Raw genomic sequence first — 20,264 nt, forward strand, 5'->3', positions numbered from 1 at the left:
GTATGCAATAACTTTATTAAGGTCAAAGAGATATCACGATACAGATTTATCCAACAGGATCCAGAAGTGGTTTATACATACCATCTAAAACACAGCTGTTTTGGCCTAAAATATTTCCAACATCACAGATCACACAATGAGTTTATACATCGATAACGACTTTTATCTGGAAATACAGATGCTCAGCTTGCTCTCACTGTTGGGCCCTGGCATTTCAATTGAGTTAAGACAAACAGGCAAAGATTCACATTTTCTTGATAATGAATACATTCTGGGGAATATTTAATGAGAAATATTTAATATTTAATGACAGAAAGGAAGTCATTTTTAACTTATGGGTAACATTCAAATCAGACTTTGTAAGTTGAGCCGAGACTTGAGAATTTTTAATAATTGGATCTAGGACATATTAGCTTTACAAATAAACAGGATTTGAAAGTTTAGCTGGTAGTGTAGGTTCCACAGACTATCCTTCATAAATTAACATGTTAGCACACTATCTTGACTATGGTGTCTGATACCTACATCTCCATTATTCTAAGGAAACAAAACTCCATCCACACTCATAGTTATTGGGCCCATTGTTCATGGTCCATAGAATAAAAGCCACAAAACACCATAGAAAGTTACAAGAATGTAAATATTTAGCTAACTAAATAGCATAAATATTGGGCAATTTCCATCTACAACACTGAATATATACTAATCAGGGAAAAACAAAAACCCCAAATCTTAGTTACAATGCATTCAGAACTGGATAAAGCCAGAGAGACAAATTTGCAAGTATACAAAGTAGTGAATATATTTCTGTAAACGTCCATTTAACAAATACGTGGTACAAACTGGAAAATTTTCATAAATACAGTTCAAATGTTCATTTTGTGAGAAAATGCTTATTCATGCACTAAATCATATGAGCACTGATTCATCAAATAAAAAAAAATACAGAGTAATTGTTTGAAAGCAATACTTAGAGACTCACAATTCTACAGGGTCTGCAACTAAAAATTAATAATACATGCACGTTGTGATGCACCAAACAGTATTAGAGAAAATCACTAAAATGCTTTTCGCGCCAAAAGTCGTAAGAAAACTCAGTGCTGTTTAATTTACTTTATGCATATTACATACCAGAGACTTTAAGCTACAAAATGCTTCTACTATCTCAACACGCATACAAAACGACCATAAAAGTATCTGTGTATATAACAAGGTACTCTCCAATCAGCCATCTTGATGAATCATGTATCTCCTCATGTCATCTCATCTCTAAGTACCATTCATCACGACCCAGGCCTTTCTGCTTTAATGAGGACTAACAGATCTCTTATTTACATTCAACACTCCCTGAATTAATAACTGATTGAAACTCTTAAAAAATTCTCCTGCCACTGACATGGAAGGTGGTGAGGCTGTCTTTGGAAGAATGCCAACACTACCCTGTTAAATCTGATTGGTAAAAGAAGCAGGGCCACCGGACTGTTGGCCAAACTCATCCGAGGATGGCCCCAAACTCGCCTGCTGGTTGTACCCACTGCTTGATCCATAGGTGTCTTGGTTGTACCCGCCTTGGTTATAGCTACTGGAGTGTCTCTCCACTGGGTCTGAAAGGTATCTCTGGCTCGAGGAATGCCAGCCGGTCTCCTTGAAAACAAACCAGATGTTTCCAGCCCAGAGAATAAAGTTCAAGAATCCAAAGACCTGAAGGAGGATCAAAGCAAGTGAGTTGACAGACTGGACAGAAACCCCAGAAAAATCTCAGTTTCAGAAAAATCCTTCACAACACAAAAGGTCACTTTTCACCTCAATGTGGAGGCCTCTTCCAATTTCACATTTGGAGTCACTGTTTCATTTAGAATATCTGACTTTTCATGAAGGCTTGCTACAATACATGTTAGGCACTGCATAAAAGGCTTTATGTATATCCATTCATTTAGGCAAAGAAGGTGCTATTATTACACCCATATTAAAGATGTGAAAACTGAGGTTCAGCAAAGATAAGGATTTTATCCAAGGTCACATGGCGTGGTTAGTAGTAGACCTGGGACAAGCCTTGTTCCATCTAACTCCATAGACAGAGCGCCTACCTAATCCATCACTACCTCCCCAGATGAGGTAATCCTCATGGTGTGTAAGATATCTTCAGGGGACACAGGGTTGAGTATTTTCATTTTAATGATGGTGCATTAATTTATAAGGTTACCTTCACTTTAATGCTAGAGTTACTACTTTTCCATTTATTGAAATGATATAAATAAAATGAATCAACCTAACAAGTATGGAGTGGGCTTCCCTGGTGGTGCAGTGGTTGAGAGTCCGCCTGCCGATGCAGGGGACGCAGGTTCGTGCCCCGGTCCGGGAAGATCCCACATGCCACGGAGTGGCTGGGCCCATGAGCCATGGCCGCTGGGCCTGTGCGTCCGGAGCCTGTGCTCTGCAACGGCAGAGGCCACAGCAGTGAGAGGCCCGCGTATACCGCAAAAAAAAAAAAAAAAAAGTATGGAGTAAGCAATGGTACAGGTGGAATGCAGACAAGTACACGCATGGTAGTGTGCACAGAGGTTGTGCTTCTTTGAATAATTGTACTTTCTGTGCCTCTCACAGTCAGAAGTGAATGCCCAAACCACACTCTGAATAAAGTACAGGTTGCAGAGAGGTATGGAATGTTTTCTCAAGAACTGAATATGAGAGTTTCCTATGGAAACTCCTCTCACTCTCCAGAAGGGTGTCCTTGGCGAGCCAGAGGACTGGGTATCACTTCCCTGGGGCCCGAGTGTTTGACGGAAGCAGAACTGTTTGCTTCTGTAAGAGGCCCAAACAGAACACTTGTTCCCCAGCCTCTTCCAAGGCGGACTCGTTGACTGGGAATTAAGCAAGGCAGTCAGTTTTAACAGCCCGCTTTTGGAAACAGCCAATGATAGTGTGACACAAAGCTGTGATGACATTAAAGTATATTCAATAGCCACTCCAGCACGATGGTGACCAAACAAAATGGACTTGGGCAGAGGCCATAGCTCTGGAGTAGGCTTCTAGAAGTCCCTTGCAGTGTCAAAATAATTTATCCCTTATTTGTTGGATGGTGGGATGCTTCAGAGTGCCCTGGGGGTGGGAGTGGCAGGCTAGGTAGTCAAGATGAAGGACTTCGGGGGCTTGAAACATGGGCTCCAAACTTCAAAATTTTAGCAGCAAGTGGATCAGGACACACTACCTGAATCTCAGTCTTGGAGCCATCCCCTCTGGCTTTGGAATTCGAGTGGCCTGGGCTCTGCAATTTTTTGCTTTATGATTCTGGACAAGGCAGTTAGCCTCTGAACATCAGCATTTTAAAAATTCTATGAAATGGAGACAATTATTCCTTCCTTGGGGGATAGTTGTGAGGATTAAAGAGGATGTGTGTGAAGCAGCTAGACAGTGCTGGACACGTTAGTAAATGCTTACTGATTGCTAAGCTATGCTATGAATCACTTTCTAAAATATTTCCATGAATTGTATTCAGTTGACTCTTTTGCTGAGGCATAAACTGAAGCAGGGCTTTGAGGCCATATTCTTGAGGTGTCAACAGCCCAAACTGAGCATCTAGGCGGCTAACCAATCACATTGAAGACTGGGTTATCCAGACCTCCCTCCCTCCCTTCCTTCTTCTCTTTCCCCATCCCATCCTTTTGTCTTCCTTTAACCTTAACTGAGATTTATTTAACATAATTTTGTGCCATGTTCTAGGCTCCTTGCTGAGGGAGATACAAAACACAAATAAGGTACTTGTAGTATAATAGTTGCATGATCAAAATGAATTAGGTAATCACTGACACAACTCTAATTTACATATAGGACGTTTTAACCATGTGTACAATAACTAGGATACTTTCCATCAAAGGGGAGAGCTTGATTAAATTACACCTCTGTAAGTATAGGTTGATATATGAGTAGAAAAAATGATCTTGGAATCTTTTCAGATATGAAGGGATGGCTCTGCCCAGGACTATAATTTTACCTGTTTTCTATTCCTTGGTCCCTCCCTTTCCCCTGATGCTACTTTGTCTCTAAAAAAGGGATGCTTGAGAAGAGCCTAGAAATTAGGGAAATGCAACTTAAAAGTAAGTACATAAACAAGGCATTGCCATGGGCCTATTTAAGGAGCGGTGATGTTTTATCGTCATCACAGAGGTATCACAGATCTCTTGTCTGGCACATTTTAGGGGCACGTGAGCCCTCGAATTTGTTCTTGCCATTTTGTTGCGACTGAAATCAGAGTAGGGATTTTGATTCTAGCCTAGATGTGGGACAACAGAGAGACTGAAAAACACAGTACATAACATGAGAAAGAATGGAGAGAAGACATCTAGATTATCTGAGGACATGTACCATCATTGCTTCCGTGAAGCTGGAGGAACAGAAGTAGAAATTATGGATGGTTCGTCCGTTTCTGGTACTTGTGACCCAACCATTATACCCCATATAGACATTGGTACCAGCAGTGGGATCCAAAGAACGGATTTTAGGGATACGAAGACTGTTTTGCTTTAGCCAGTTTAAATGGAGTTTTCTGCCACTAGGAACTGGAGCACACAAACACAGATCCAGAACGATAACAGCACCTGACCTGCCCTTCCACACACGACGTGCTTTGCTTTCCATCCATTCTTCTTTTGATTTTTAAGACATACGTCACATTGTTTCTCATTCAAAATTTGCATCTCCTAGTCTAAACTTATTAGAGACATCAGAAGCAGAATTAAATGGACTGTGCAGGATGTCATAATTTACTAGAAGAACTAACAAACACACTGAATGATTTTATCTTTGTTCTCTTAGATTCTGAGATCAGGGTGATAATAATTTTTATTAAGCACTGCCTGTAAACAAACTATAGAAGTAGTAGAATGTATTTTAATGTACACCTCAAAGTATTCATCCATAGCTGTGGCCAGAAGTAAATAAAAATTACTGTGAGACCCTAATATATAGTTTATTTCAATGTTTACTATCTTATTACTAAGGCAAGATTCACAGTCAAATCACCAGCAGCTGATTAGCCACACTTTTTCCCTTCTTAAATGCCTTCTCAGATTAAATTCCAGAAAGTTGTAGAAACATAAGTTAACCTTGAAGCAAAGATAATTAATTTTTAAGGGTGGCTAAAGAATGTCGATCCTTTATCAAACACTCTTTTATCAAACACTGAGCCCTCTATTATTCGGTAACTACTGCTTTTTGCTGCTACTATAGCTTCTGTTTCTCAGATACAGTTTCTTTCTTTGGAGTAACACAAGTTCTTATACTCATAAAATAAGAATCCAATTTAGTGGCCCTGCTATCTGTCAGGTGTTCTGTCTCCCTGTAAGAGCCATACACTTGATGATAATATTTGACTGTTCAACGAATACAGTTTGGCTTTTCCAAAGTTATCAAGCAACTAAGTCAGAAGCATGGAAAAGATTAAAAAAATTACCATAACTACTATAGGTATTTTTTATACTTTGCATTTCTATCTGTACCCTACTGGGTCTGCGTATTTTTCTCTAGACAATCAACTGGGTGTATTCTAACTATGTGTGGCTGGAACAGTGTTTTCTTTCCAGGAAACCTCTATGCCATCAAATATTCCTTTCAACTTCCGGCAGACTTTAGACTTAAAGTTTAGATTTTATATCTGCTTCTGGCTTAGAATTCTGACTTGACTGTCATCCAAGCAACAGCTGCCAGTACCTGCTGGGCTCTTATTAAGAACTCTTTAATTGGCAGCATTAAAGTCTATGGGTAGAAAACTGGAAGGCCAAAGGATCATCTTGCCTGTGGAGTGAACTACCACCTTTTAGACTGGACTCATTTCAGAGGCAAAATTCCCCAGAAGACTCCTGAGATGTTTTTCTGACTCCTGTGACTGGCAAACAAAGATTTGGGAGGTAAAGCATAGAGGGAAACATACCACAGAAGTGTTTAGGCTGGACATCACAGGGCTGTGGACAGCCATGCATTTGTTGGACGGCTGTTTGCAAGCTGACATCAGTAACAATACTTCTTTGGGATCCGTAGCAACCTTGACATCAGACAGCCCTTTTGCCCAAGCTGATGAACCCACCAACCACAAGAAAGAAAAGACTACAGTGACGATGAAGTCCTACAGAGACAAACAGAAAGATAAAACAGGAAGAGAAAAGTGAGTTCTAGAAACAAATTGATTCGTTTATACAACTCTTTGGTTTGCCTTTTGAAAAATTCCAAGACCCCATAGCATTGGAACCATGTTGAGAAATGAATAAAGGAAAGTTTTGTGGTACTGTATTTATATTTCTAGAAAATAGACTTATTAAAATCACAATAGTAATAATAACTTTTACTGAGCACTTATTATGTGAAGTATTATTCCAAGTTTACATGTATTAATTCATTTAATCCTAACAACAGCACTATGAACCAGTGAACTTGACTATTCTATACTGCTTTTCTTGTCTGCTTTAAGGAACATTCATGTTTTTATTTAAAACAAGTACCTTAAGTTAAAAAGATTGAGGTCCTGCTTAAGTTAAATATGACACAGTAGAAATGAATCACTTTCCATAAACAAACTTTATGGCTGAAGTCAGGATCTATGTCCTTGGAGTAAATATGTTATTTTGGGGAGCTAATGCAACCCTTTTCCCCCCTAGTACCATTTTATACAGAGGGATGGTATACTGTACTAAGGTATCTCGTATGAGTTAAAAGCTCAGTCTATCATCTATAGGCCTGGGGTTGAATCCTGACTTTGCTGCTTACTAGCTGTGTCCTTAGGCACTTTACCACAAAACTTAATACTTGAAGCCTCAATTTAACCCTCTGTCAATTGGGATAACAGTATCTGTCTCACTGGATGGTGGTAAGGAGTGAAAATGTGTATGTTTGCCTCTTTTCCCCAGTAAGAGGTCAGCTCCATGAGGGCAGGGCCTTTGTCTCTTTTGCTTATTGTTGGGTATTGGCAGAAGAGGTGGCAGCAACATTTGTTGAGAAAATAAATGAAAGAATAAATGAGTATACAAAATGGTCCCAGTTGGGTTCTATAAATTTCTGTATAGGAGTTTACCAGGTGGTAATGGTAGGATTAAAGATGACTTTTGTTTTATATAAACTTGTATATTTTAAAACATATTTTATAATTAGACCAAATAAAAACAGCATGGCAATGTGATCAAAGCACTGATTGATTATATCAATGGCTCGCCCAGACAGAACTTCAGGTGGCCCTATTTGTCCTTACAGCAGCACCACCAGGATTTATAATTAGACCAAATAATAAATGTCATTAGAATTGAGAGTTTTAGCATCAAAAGTTTCAGAAAGCAGCCTCAGGCCAAGTTTTCTATACCTGAGCAAAGTGTGACAACTTGGCAACTATGTCAAAATTCTAGCTAGAGTATAAATTAGCCTCAACTTTTTTTTGGTCTTTTGCTAAGCCTAAGTTTGAAGTTACATTCAGGGAGAGATGTGGGAGCGAAGCTCTGACAGGCCTAGGACTGCAGCAAAGAAAAGATTTCTTTCCGCGATAGAGCCAAGCGCAGGGATGGGAGAACAAATCTCACACGCACCCCCCAGAAGGCGAGGGGCTGGTGGGTGGTGGGGTATTTATGGGATGAGGAACAAAGCAGCAGGGCGGGCAGAGGCGTGTGGGGCGTGGGGAAAGGTGATTGGAAAAAGGTGCAGGAATCCTCATTCTGCGCAGGCGTCACGAGGCTACAGGCCTCTGCACGTGGCGTTTTCGACACGCTGACGCCAAAAGGTCACCTAGAGGACACTGGCGCATGCCCAGTTGAAGGGTTGTTGGTCCCATCCTCTCTTGACCAGCTCATCTGGAACTAGACACAGCTGACTCCAAGTTTCTTCTGCCTGGAGGACAGGCAAGTCTTAAAACAACCTTGATTAAGGAAGGCAGGTGAAATGGATTTAACCCACGGTTTCCCTCCAATTGGCCAAACCCAATTGGAACCCCATGTGATCCATGCAAGTCACCTCTTGGACATAGAACATGGTGGACAGGGCAGAGCGTCCATCAAAAGCTGTCCCAAACTAGTGGCTGTCTTAGGAAACAGCTGCTGTCACATTAAATGTGCTGTCACATTTAGAGTGCTTCCTATATGCTAGACACTCTGCTAACCACTTACAGACATCATTAGCCTTACAGCGAGGTACTGAGGTTAGCCCTGCTTTTCTCAGGAGGAAACTGAAACACAGACAGGTCAAATACTTTCCTTATAACTAGTGCCTGGCTTGACAACTGTGCCGTATCATGAGCTCACCCTCACCCTCAGTGTAGCTGGATTCACTTTGCTAAGTCAGCTTTCAGGAATACCAGAATGAAGCTGTGAATCAGGGGACACAGAAATCAAACAGCAAGATAGAAGCTCAGCTCACAGAAGAGCTTTGGATTTTTCAAAGAGAGTATCACTAAGCAGTGGCTGGATGGGATAACCTTCTGGGTCCACTCACAGATTTATTTCATTATTTCATTTGGAACACTAATAAAAGTGACACCTGACTTCTAGAGAATGTCTAGTTTTTAACACACTATGGCAGAAGATCATTTGACCTTCACAATAACTGCATGAGGGCGAAGACAATTATACCCATTTTACAGATTCAGGGAAGTTAAATGATGTGTCCGAGTTGTCATAAGTAACAGAGATTTGAATTCAGGACATTGGGCTCCATGTTTAATGAGTGGTTTTCCATTATGCCCAGGTGTTCTGAAATTTGGGCTATCTAATTGTGGAGACACAGACATAGCAATAACACTGAGCTACAGAGGAAGAAATGCTTTCTCCTTCAGGATTCTCTTGTAATCTGAGTAGTAAAGGAGAAAGTCTCAGTTGGATGTTAATATGTCTCTAACACCTATTTAACAAATATTTAATACCTACCTATCAAAGAAAATTGGCCCCAGGCTCAGAGCCTTCAGGCAAACAATGGTACCTTGCGGGAATACAGTACTCTTTATTTTCTAATGATTCATTTCTATGTTTATCTTCTAATTATGTCAAATAATGCTGGATTTCTGTATCCAGGAGTGGTACAGGAGTTTCTTAAAAAATAAATTTTATTGAAGTTACCAAATAATTTAAAGAACAACAGTAAATAATTTCTGGCCCACATGACAGAAGCAGGGCAGAGAATGTCTGAGGTTTGGAAAGATCTGCATGGCCACATCCTGGGCTGGGAACACTGAGACTCTAACCCAGTGCTATCTCATAGGCACAGAATGGGAGCCAGAGATGTGAGTCACATATATAATTTTCAGTTTTATAGTAAACACATTAAAAAAAAGCAAAAAGAGATTGGTGCAATTAATCATATTAATACATCATATGTATTTATATAATACAGTTCAATATATAAAAATATTATCATTTCATACATTATAAAATTATAAATAAGACATTTTACTTTTTTTGGTATTGTTTTTAAAACCTGGTGTAATTTATACCTACAGCACACCTTAATTTGGTATTAGCTACATTTCAAGTGTTCAACAGTCACATGTACTATGGGACAGCATAACACCAATCCACAATTAACAAGTGGAAGCACTTGTTGAGGGTCCACTGAAAGTGATGCCCTTTGTCTTGTTTTGGGTCACTAATGTCACAATTTTTCTTAGTACTTGAGTCTGAGATGGCACTGGTAGCCATCTCTCAGCTTAGCTTTTACAAGGCCAGCACGCCTCTTGCATCTGTCCTGGGCTATAGGATTTCTTACATAGGTTGATAGGATGGCATAATCCATTGCCCCAGTGGTCTGGTGGAGGACTGAAGGCAGATCAATGACCAAAGGGAGGCTTGGGTTTTTGGTACTGGCAGCCAAGGGAAGAGATGGGCCCACAGAAACAGCTCCACTAAGTGGGAGCTACATTTCAGCCTAGATGTAGGGGAAAAGTCTGACTTGACCCCTCTATTCTGACCACATGTGCCAGGATGGTGACTGGTGAAATGGGATGAAATATGGAGTCCCATTTTACAGATGGGATCAATTACTTAAACCCAGCATGAAAGACGCAGAGCCAGGATTCGGACCCAGGGAGTTCAGCTCCAGAATCTGTGTTTTTTTCCTATAATATTTATTGGAGGACAGTTGATTTACAATGCTGTGTTAGTTTCAGGTGTACAGCAAAGTGAATCAGTTACACATATACATATATCAGAATCTGTGTTCTTAATCTATTATAAAAGCACTCTGTTGCTTTTAGAGGCCCATGGTTTTATTGACTCATAATAAAAATTAAGTTGCAATATTCATACTTACGGCTATCATTTATAGAGCAGTTACTACGTACCAGACACTGTGTATTTCATGTATCACTCATTTAAGTCTCATAATAACACTTTGAAGCGGCTATTGTTGACCCCACTTTACCGATGAGCAAATCAATGTTCAGAAAGATCAAGTGAGTTGCTGGAGGTCTGAGAGTCACTAAGTTGCTGAGCTTTGTTTGCGACCAAGGTTTGCAGGGCTTCAAAGTCTGTGTCTCTCATCAGAAGGTGAACGTCATTATATTCCAAACCAGCTTTGATTGGGGGGCCGCACCGTGTGTCAGGCCTGAGGTTGATGTGCTTTACACGTTTAGCCTCAGTTCAGCCTAACCACAACCCTATGGAGTAGCGTCAGTTTTTCTATTTTACAGATGAAGGAGGAGGGCTTAGAGAAGGTAAGTGATTAGAGGAATTGGGTACCAAACTCAGTCCTGACTCCAAATCCCATTGATTCGTTCATTCGTCCATCATTTTACTTGTCCCTTTTCCCAATCATATATTCAGTATTGATTATTTTCCCACTCTGGGCTGGGTACAGTTCTAAAAATGGAGGAGGAGCTGGCAAACACTGGCCAAAGAACTGTTCCCGGCCCTCAGGTGGTTTACATCTTTGCCCTTTCTGCACTGTCTGGGTTGTTTTGTGTTATTACTGCCAGATACACTATCAGCTAATCAGGATCTTGCAGAAAGAAAGCTGCAGTGGATGGGGTTGTTCTGTTACAGGGGCTGAGTAATAATCAGTCATCTGGTTTCACATGTGAAGAATCTGGCTGACACTGGAGAATCGATGTAGGATTTCATTTCTTTTTCTCTTAAGTTAAATTTGATTATGATCGACACACTGCACTTTTTCAGTCTGTTCCCAGAGAACTTTATCAATTGATTTGTGGTTGTTCAGCTGTGGAACTGAGGCCTCCTGTTTCTTCTTGTTTTCTTTTCTTATGAAAAGAAAAAAAAATTTTATGCATCTCTCCCTGTAGCTCAGTGAGAGACAACTGATTTCATAATCTGGGTGCAAGAAGGAGGTGTTCTTGGCTGTTTGGCGATCTTGGAGTAGCTGGCAAGGTCTTCAGTAGCTTTCTGCAATGCTGTTGTAAATCACAGGTTAAAAACATTCCTTACAACCTGCTCTGAATTCCAATCGATCCAGCCTAAACCTTTCATTACAAATAGCACAAACATTTCCAAACAAGTCCATAATAATATAAGAAAATTAATAACTGCTCAAAATAAATTAATAGTAATAATGTTATTAGTAGTAGCTGCTATTGGTTCAGTGTTTACTATAAGCCAAGCACTGTTCCAAGAACTTTACATACATTATTCTACTTTCTTCACCAAGAATTTGTGAGGTAGGTCTTATATATAGGTTTTTAGGAAAGAATCACCTAGTAGTTCACTCTACAGTCTTTGGAATCTGGTAGCCCTGGGTTCAAATCTCAACTCTTTCTAAGTAGCTCTGGGACCCTTTAAGCCTCAGTTTTCCAATCTGTAAAAAGGGGCAATAATAACATAAATTTTCATAGGGTTTTTGCTAAGGATAAATGAGTTAATTCAATAAAATGCTTTGCTCAGTGCTTAACACAGAGTAAGCCCTCAATGAATTTACACACACAAACACATATATAGGCAAATTCTATACATAATAATTAAACATATAACAGTATAGAAAAGTGTATTAGTATTATTCAGTGGGTTTTGATGGTCAAATTAGGTGGTTCATTCATTCATTCAACAAATCTCTAGTAAGAACCAATTAGATGCCAGGTCTTAGGAATACAGTAGTTAATAAAAACAGACATGGCCTCAGTATTCATCCTGTTGGAGGAGAATAACTGACTCACATAACCACAGAAGAATGTGTAATTGCAAATGGTGATCATGGCTTTGCAGGAAAGGGACTTGGTGTTTTTAAAACAAACAAAAAGTGTGTGTGGGTCACTGGCCAGTCTAGAGGGACGGGGAAAGCTGCACAGATATGGTTGTATCCAGAATTCTTTTAGGTTTGTCCCTTGGGTGGCTCTCAAAGCAGACTCATGTTGAATAATAAACACACTACAAAATGACTTATCTGGAAGGCCTATGAATTGTTGTGTAGAGGGAGCTTTGGGCTTCTCTTTACTACCTGCTTAATCTATGCCCAAGAAGGATGCATGTTGACATTGGTCAGGACCAAGAGGGAAGTTTGAGTGGGAGGCGGGGAAGCTTGCTTATTGGGAATTTTGGTGGCCCACATGTCTGCTGAGGCTATCAGCTTTCTGCACTTGCTTACCTGTGATTCTCTCCCTCTAAGAAAGCCAAGCAATAAACAGAGTGAGACCCAGGGGTAAAAAGATCTAGGATGGATCTGCTTATATATCTAAATGTTGGCAGAAGAGTATTCCTGCCTTTCCGGACCCTTGTACTCTACAAGTTTGTAAGCCTAGGAAAACAACCAGGGATGCTACTGTTTCCAGGTGAGTTGCTAGCTTATGTAGAAAATGACACTCTTTCCAAATAGTTGGATACAGGTTTTGACACCTCTACCAGTAAGTACAGAAACAAGTAAGATGCCCAAGTCTTAGACCAGAGGTGAGGCAACTGCTGAAACCAGTTTAGATGTCTTAAAAATAATTGGGAAAAATCATATTTGTAGAGTTAGTCAAGGATAAATCTGGAGATTTAGAGATGCTTATTGAGCATCTTATCAACCTTTTTTATTTTTATGTATTATTTAGCATTTCTAAAATATACTTGGGCCTGCCATTGAAGCAACTAGATGAAAATACTAAGGTTTAAGCAATTAACCAGCTTTGTCCACTTAACGTGAAACATCTGGGCATAGTAAACATATCTGGAAAACACCACGTCAGGCGGCATATAGATGAAACATCTGGAGGAAATGTAGTATATAGGAGACACGGTGGGAGGCTTGAAGTCAAAAGCAGCCCGATTTGAACTTCATCACTCACATGTACCTTGGACTACAATGTTCTTTCAATGTGTGAACAGATAGATAGGTAGACAGAGAGATATGACTTGGGAGTCATATATATGTGATAGCACAAACACACTTTTAAAAAAATAGATGACACACAACTACTTTTTTTCCTCCATAAAATGGCAAACAGTAGAGACATGGATAGTTAAAATATCAGGCAATCCAAAGTAATTTCTTAAACTGTCTAAAAATTTAAGTTGCCCCACCGCCAACCTATATTTAAGAATGGATACGTTTTATAGGAAATCATTTCAAGTAAGCTACACTGAGAAATTGTGACTCTGAAAATGCTAGCAGACCTTTTAGGGGCCACCTTCTGAAACAAGTCAGCTCCTTTTTGAACCCTGCTCTGTGCTCTCTTGCTATCACCTTCCCTGAAACTGAAAAAAAAAATGCTTCTCTGGAATTACATAATATTAGAGTGGGAAGGAACTGCTGAAGAGATAAATCCAGGCTGTCAAATACTCCTTTGAAAACATAATCCTATTATTAACTTACTATTCTACACTTACTGAGATATCTCCAGATAGGACATGGAAGAATTGCTATGCACGGCTGGAAATAATACACAGACTTAGAAATTCTCTGGGCTTCAGTGTTGACATCTGTAACATGGAATAGGAGTGCCTACCTTACAGGATTGGTGTGAGGATTAAAATTAAATACAAATGTTAATCATGGAGACTGGAGTATTTTCACTGTTGCATTTATGAAGGTGGTAAAGGTGATGTAACCTTCAATAGACATGGCCTGATTATGTCATGGTCAGTGATATTTGACAATGAATTCAGCTGTAATGATTTGCTTTTCCCCCCCTCCCCACTCTGTATTCTGATGTTCTTTCAAAAATACATTCACTCTGCTGAGGTTAAATTCATATGGCCAAAACTTTGTATTTTCTTAATACAGTCTAAAGTTCGAGTCAGTGGTTCTTTGTGGATAGAGCTTCAAACCTATTTGGCAACGACCAGGAGTGTCCCTGTCTGTGTGCGTGTGCGTGTGTGTGAATATATCATCCGGTTACAATACATGATAGAAAAGAACTGGGATAATTGTGTTAAGACACGAAAGGCCATTTGAAGAAGAAGTTCTGCCTGGGATACGTTGGTCACTGCTACATTCTCAGAAGGCACACAGTATGTGCTATTTAAATTCTGTTCATATATTGACCTCATTCACTGGAATGTAAGTTCCTTGGGGATGGAACAGTCTTAGCCACCTGTGTCCCTGTGCCTAGCCAAATGTCTGGCGTGACTTCTCATCTATACCCACTGAATGCAAGAAGAAAGGGAAGAGACTTCACATGTGGCAGTCACCCAGAGTGGAAATCATTTGGATTTCAAAAATCTCACGTTTTGTAAATTATTTCAAAGATATAAGAAACTCCTAACATTGGCTGCCTATAAAAAATTACATGACTGGAAGAAAGGGATGGAAGAAGGGTTTGGGGGGTTTGTTTTTATCATTTTTCTTTATATCTATCCCCCCGTATACCCTTTCAAATAACTGGATTTGAAAACCTTAGTATAATTTTAGAGCAGGCATATTTTACTGGATTTGACCTTCGGCAATTGTGAGAAACTTTTCTGTTTAGGGGAATGATTATGATTATATTTCACACTTCCCTCCCACCGACATTTTTTTTTTTTTTTTTTTTTTTGCAAGTGAGCGAGCGGTGTTAGCACAGTTAGGTTCATGAAAAGAACTGTTATTTTTCAAGCATTGCTTCTGCCTTCCTAGAATTGAAGACCCATTATTCTGTCATCTATCAACCCATCTGTCAGCCTGCAACAGATGGTTAAAACGAAGAACTTCTAAAATACCAACGAGGAAATTATCCTGCACTTCACCATCCACAGCTTAAATTCAGCCTGACTTAAGAAAATTCCTTCGCCACTTCCCCGCTCACCATACAAAGTGAAAACGAGGGAAAATACTACATTTGAATTACAAATTAGAAGCCATTTCCCGAGAGGATGGTTATTGGATTCATCGATGCTGGCTTCACTCTGCCAGTTGGGGAGAAGACAGACCCGGGTTCGAGCCTCATTTATGCTGGTTCTCAGCTGCGTAGCCCTTGGTAGTTTATTTGACCTTGTGGGTCCTTATTTCCTCAACTGAAAAAGTAGACAGTTAATGGCCTGTCTTAGAGAGTTACTGTGGGAATGAAAAAAGAATGGCTAATCTGTGGGACAATATCTTGCACAACTAGGTACCCAATAAATGATAGGTATTATTATTTTCATCATCAGTTCTTCCTTCTGTTCTTAGCCTATTTCTCATAAGTCTATTCCAGATGGAAGATTCTGTGTCTCTGGCAGGCAAGATTTGAGCAGGTACCTAAGGACAGAAGGAAGGCAAACATGAAAAAGTGACAAGGTGTGGATGAATCTGAGTGTGTGTCTGTCTGTAATGTGTGCTGCGTGCATAGTGTAACTCATGGAAACACGGTGTTGTTGTTTGGTGTGTGTTTGAGGTGAATGAACAGGGAGATGCGTGGAATTGAAATGTCATTGCCTTCTGCAGGAATCCGTTTTTTGTAAGCCTGAGGGGACCAGGGACTTCTGCCCAAACACTCCCCCAAAGAGTCATCATATGTTTTCCTGGTTTTCGTTTTCAGTCTGGATGAAATAAATATTTGTGATTTATACCCTGTCGAGGCATAAATATTAATGGAATCATAACTTATGTTTCTTGCTTTATTTAGCTGATTCCACTTATTTTTGTCAGTTCTATCATATTCCCAACATATAACTGTTAGAATGTAATGCTCACAGTTTCTTTGCAGTGGGAGTTTTGGGGAGGATAGCTTCCTTTTCCCCAGTGCTATTCTTTTCTAAGCGCCAATGTGTGTGATAAGAGAGAATGGCAGGCCTGAAAGCTCTGAGAAGCAAGGTGTGTCCAAGAGCTGCGCTTCTCCACTTTAGGTGCCACGGATCACCTGGGTATCTTGTTGAGATGTGGATTCTGATTCTGGTTCAGTAGGTCTGGAGTAGGTCTGAGAGTTTGTACTTCTAACAAGCTTCCAAGTGATGCCAGGGCTGCTGATCCAGGGACAAACTTTGAGAAGCAGCGTCCTAGCCTATGTGGAAACTTCCTCCCTACAAGTGACCCAGTCCACACCAGAATCCACTGCTCACCACTCCTGCTCTCAAGGGCTTTCCCGCTCTTTGCACACATTGCCACCCTGCCTCACTTTCATATAGGTAGGTCTCATTTTCCCACTTCAACTTTAAGATAACTTTCTTCTTATTTTCTCTCTTCCAGCATTTATTAATTTCTATCCACCAGGCACTGTGCTGAATCTCATTTAATTCTCAGTGATAAGGTAGGTACTATTGTTACCATCAATTAACAACTGAGAATATAGAGGTACAGTGAGTTGAAATAAATTGCCCAAGGTCACCCACCAAGCAAGTGGTAGGCCCAGGACATATACACAGTTTGACTCCAGAGCCTGGGCCCTCAACCATTATGGCTTTGCTAAGATTATGTCTTACTGAAACTGTGTCAAATATATTTTTATACCTACTGCCACATCTAGTCCAGTATTACTTTTAATAGATATAAGCAGAGAGAGTAAAAATCTGTTATACAAATAAAGAAGAAACATGTATGCTCTTTTTTCCTTTTTTTCCTTTTTGCTTCCCAAACTGATGGCTTAACGAAACCTGTGGAGCTGAGTATTAGGGCGTTAGGACTAACATTATCATACGAAAGTCCAGTAATAGGCACTTGGCTAAAAACTGCATATTATTAGAATCTGGTCTCGAGAAGTTATGCTATGTGGACACAATTTGACCTATGGTATATTAAAATCTGCTATAATGAGATCTCATTATATGCCATATTGTGTCCTGTTGATGAGAGGAAGAAATGAGCTGTTAAAAAAGTGAAGGTTCTACATAAGATATTCTTAGTCACAAAGAGGACCCTGATTCCACACAAATTTGCAGAAATTAGTTGAAGATGTAATAATCTCACACCAGTTTGCAGAGCTGTCCTTGCTAAGTGCCGCTCATAATATTCTGTTTTTAAAGAGAAAAAATCTTTTCCACTATTACAAAAATGAAGCCAAAGAGAAACTGGGTTTTTATTTTGGAGCACAAAGAAAGCTGCACCCTGTTCTGGAAGTAACTATATAACACGCTGGTTCCAGATTTCAGGAACCACCCTCATTGCATTTATGCACCGTGGCAAACAGTATTGAAACTAGCGGAAAACACCTGGGAAATAAACATTTTGCAAGTACCTTGTTTTGATGATTTGGAGAGAATCTGAAAGCTAAATTATGGTACCTGTTAAAGTAACTGTGTGTAGCTTAAGGTAAAAAGAAATCCACACTTGCAATAATAATAACCTTTTAAAATGTGTTGGAAATATGAGTTGAATCATGCACAATTAGAGATGGGGTCTAAGGTTTGTTTGTAATGAGAAAAATCACCAAGAGTGGAAATAATCTTTGATAAACCTTTCAAGTCTCCCACATTGAGGGCTGTCCTAGCTGTTATGTATGCGTAAGGTTGTGGGCTTGTGTTTGGAGGCCATGTATGAAACATACGGAGCTCTGAGCCCTGGAATTGCTTCCGTTCAGGGAGATGCTCCCACTGAGATGGACCATGTTGCCGTGTTGACGCTTTTTGGTTGGATGGAAGACCAAGTGCCTACAGGGTGGAAATGTTTTATGTTTCTATATATCTTTCTTATATGTGGGCACATGTTTTGTTAGTTTTTGCCTTTTTTTGTTTTTGAATTGATCGTTGAATGATCATATGTCAGATGCACATACATTGCACTCTGCTATGTTGTGGGCTTGGAATGGCCATCAGGTCTTTTTGTTTTAGTGACAACTCCCTGCCCCTACCTTACCCAAAGGTTTCAAAACAATGGTTCCCAACCTAGGGCTCCCTTGAAGCACTTTGTGAAGTGTCAATTTGGAACTGAGACTGGATGTGTCTTGTTTCTGGTTTAGTATGTAGCTTTTCTGACCATATTCAGGACAGTGGTAGAAACACACCCCTTGGAGATCACTTCTTTACCATTTTCCCACCTCCTTAGTTTTCATTCTTTAGAGGGTCAGGAGGGCATAGGGATTAATTGCTATAGTTTTAAAGTCAGTGCTGGATTCTTCACGGCTGATTCACCGTGTGACTTTAGCCAAGATCCCTGAACCCTCTCAACCTCAGTTTTTCCATCTGTAAAATGGTGGGACAATACCTACCTCTGAAAACTTTTGTGAGGATTAACTGAGATGTCACACACGAAACACTCATTACAGGATGCCTGACTTTCATTAACTACTCAACAAATATTGACTGTTAGCATTATTCCTTCCAGGTGAACTAGACGCAGGGCAGAATTGTTTTACGAGGAGACATACTTGTCAAGAATGAGTTCCCAGAGCAGATCATTGGTGGCAGAGGTGCAGCCTTTCTGGAAGTGAGACTGTGGATGCTGGATGCCAACCCACTTGACTAGAATGAGAGCCACCCATTGGCTTTCAGGGCCAGAGACTGGCTGAGTGGTAACTAAATCTAACTAGTTTTGACATCACTTTAATGAAAAGACTGACATTGGCTTCGGTTTCTTGGATGCTCAGCAGCAGTTGCCCAGCTGAATTCCTCCCTCTGAGGCACCTGTACTGCACTGTTCACCTGGCTTTTGTGGGTATTTCTTTCTACTGATTCTGAGAGCGACACTGCCTTTTAACTCTCCACAAGGCCATGCCTGATTTAGGATTTGTATTGCTATGAGCAAAGAAGTTATTAAAGTATTTTTCTGAGTCACAGTTTCAGTTACCCCAAAGCACTTAATTCCATGAATTTGGGGAAAAAATGCAATCTTTCCCACAGATACTGTTGTGTTTGCTAAACCACCTGCGTTTTATCAGTACACATATTTTCCACAAGCAAGGCAAACTTTCTCACAACGGTGAGTCTGTCCTAAAGAGGTTTTGATTAACTTTGCTCATAAAAAAGTAGTGAAATAGAGAGCCTTCTTTTTCTAGCATTCACCAACTTCTTCGTTTCTAAATACAAAATGGATGCAAAGGCTAATTTCACCTCAGATATTTGAGAGCACCTACCTCCGTTGGGTCATATAACAGCTATTTATGGATTTAATGAATGGGAAGACCTTGCAAATGAAAATTCCTAATTCGTTTTTCATAATTTTAAATGGAACACTCCTCTAATCCACCCCACCCCTGCCATGCCTGGCATTCAAAACTAAAGAGAAATACCACAGTGTTCTTCCTTAAAATGATAGACAGCAAGTATTCTGTTTGTTTGTTTTTGTAGCTTAATACAAGGAACCAACCTCAAAAAGAATTTGAAATTACTTCAAGTGAGAACTAGAAAAATTATCTAGATAATCCAGGACAATTAAAAAAAACCCAAAAGAAACAAAAAAATCAGTAAACATCACTGATCATTCATTTACTCTTCCACCATGTGTCACGTGGGCTCCTAGACCCTAGAAATATAGGAGCGGACAAAAGCAGACAAAAATCCCTGCCTTGTAGAGTGCACTTTCTTGTGGAGGAGACAAAGAACAAGGTAAATAAGTGAAGTATGTAGTGGTTTGAATAGTGGTGAGTGTTATGGAGAAAAAATAATGCAGGGAAGAAGGAAAGGAAGGGCTGTGATAGGGAGATGGATGCTGAAATTCTAGCTGGGGTGGCCAGGGAAACCTTATTAAGAAGGGAGGTTTTGAGTAAAGACCTGTAGAAAATAAGGGAACCAGCCACGTGGACATCTGGGTAGAACTTTTCAGGCAGAGAGAAAATCAGGCACCAAGGGCTCCAAGATGGGAGAGAGCCTGGTGGGTTTATCAATCTAGAAAAATGGAAGCTTGGAGTAATTCACTTTAAATGAACAGTGGTTCTTTACCTTGTTAGGGTCAGAGACCCTTTATAAGGATGTGATGACAAATGTACATGTACTGCTCCAGGGAAATCGGATCTGGTGAAGAATGAGGAGGGGAAGTAGGAGATTGTGGTCACATTG

General features: G+C 40.0%; 1 protein-coding gene across 2 annotated transcripts in view; it reads right to left on the minus strand.

Annotated features, from left to right (window-relative positions):
* SYNPR (synaptoporin) overlaps positions 1–20,264 on the minus strand; it is a 304,609-nt gene continuing 284,345 nt past the window's right edge. The window contains exons 4-5 of one of the 2 annotated variants that reach the window (XM_065885408.1): positions 5,927–6,118; positions 1–1,701 (exon numbers count right to left, since the gene is read on the minus strand). In XM_065885408.1, the coding sequence (XP_065741480.1) occupies positions 1,444–1,701; positions 5,927–6,118 (450 nt within the window). In that variant the 3' untranslated portion in view covers positions 1–1,443. The remainder of the gene's footprint in view (positions 1,702–5,926; positions 6,119–20,264) is intronic. The other variant, XM_065885407.1, reaches the window with a different exon arrangement.

Source organism: Phocoena phocoena, chromosome 10 (genome assembly GCF_963924675.1).
Source record: "Phocoena phocoena chromosome 10, mPhoPho1.1, whole genome shotgun sequence".
Classification (NCBI taxonomy): domain Eukaryota; kingdom Metazoa; phylum Chordata; class Mammalia; order Artiodactyla; family Phocoenidae; genus Phocoena; species Phocoena phocoena.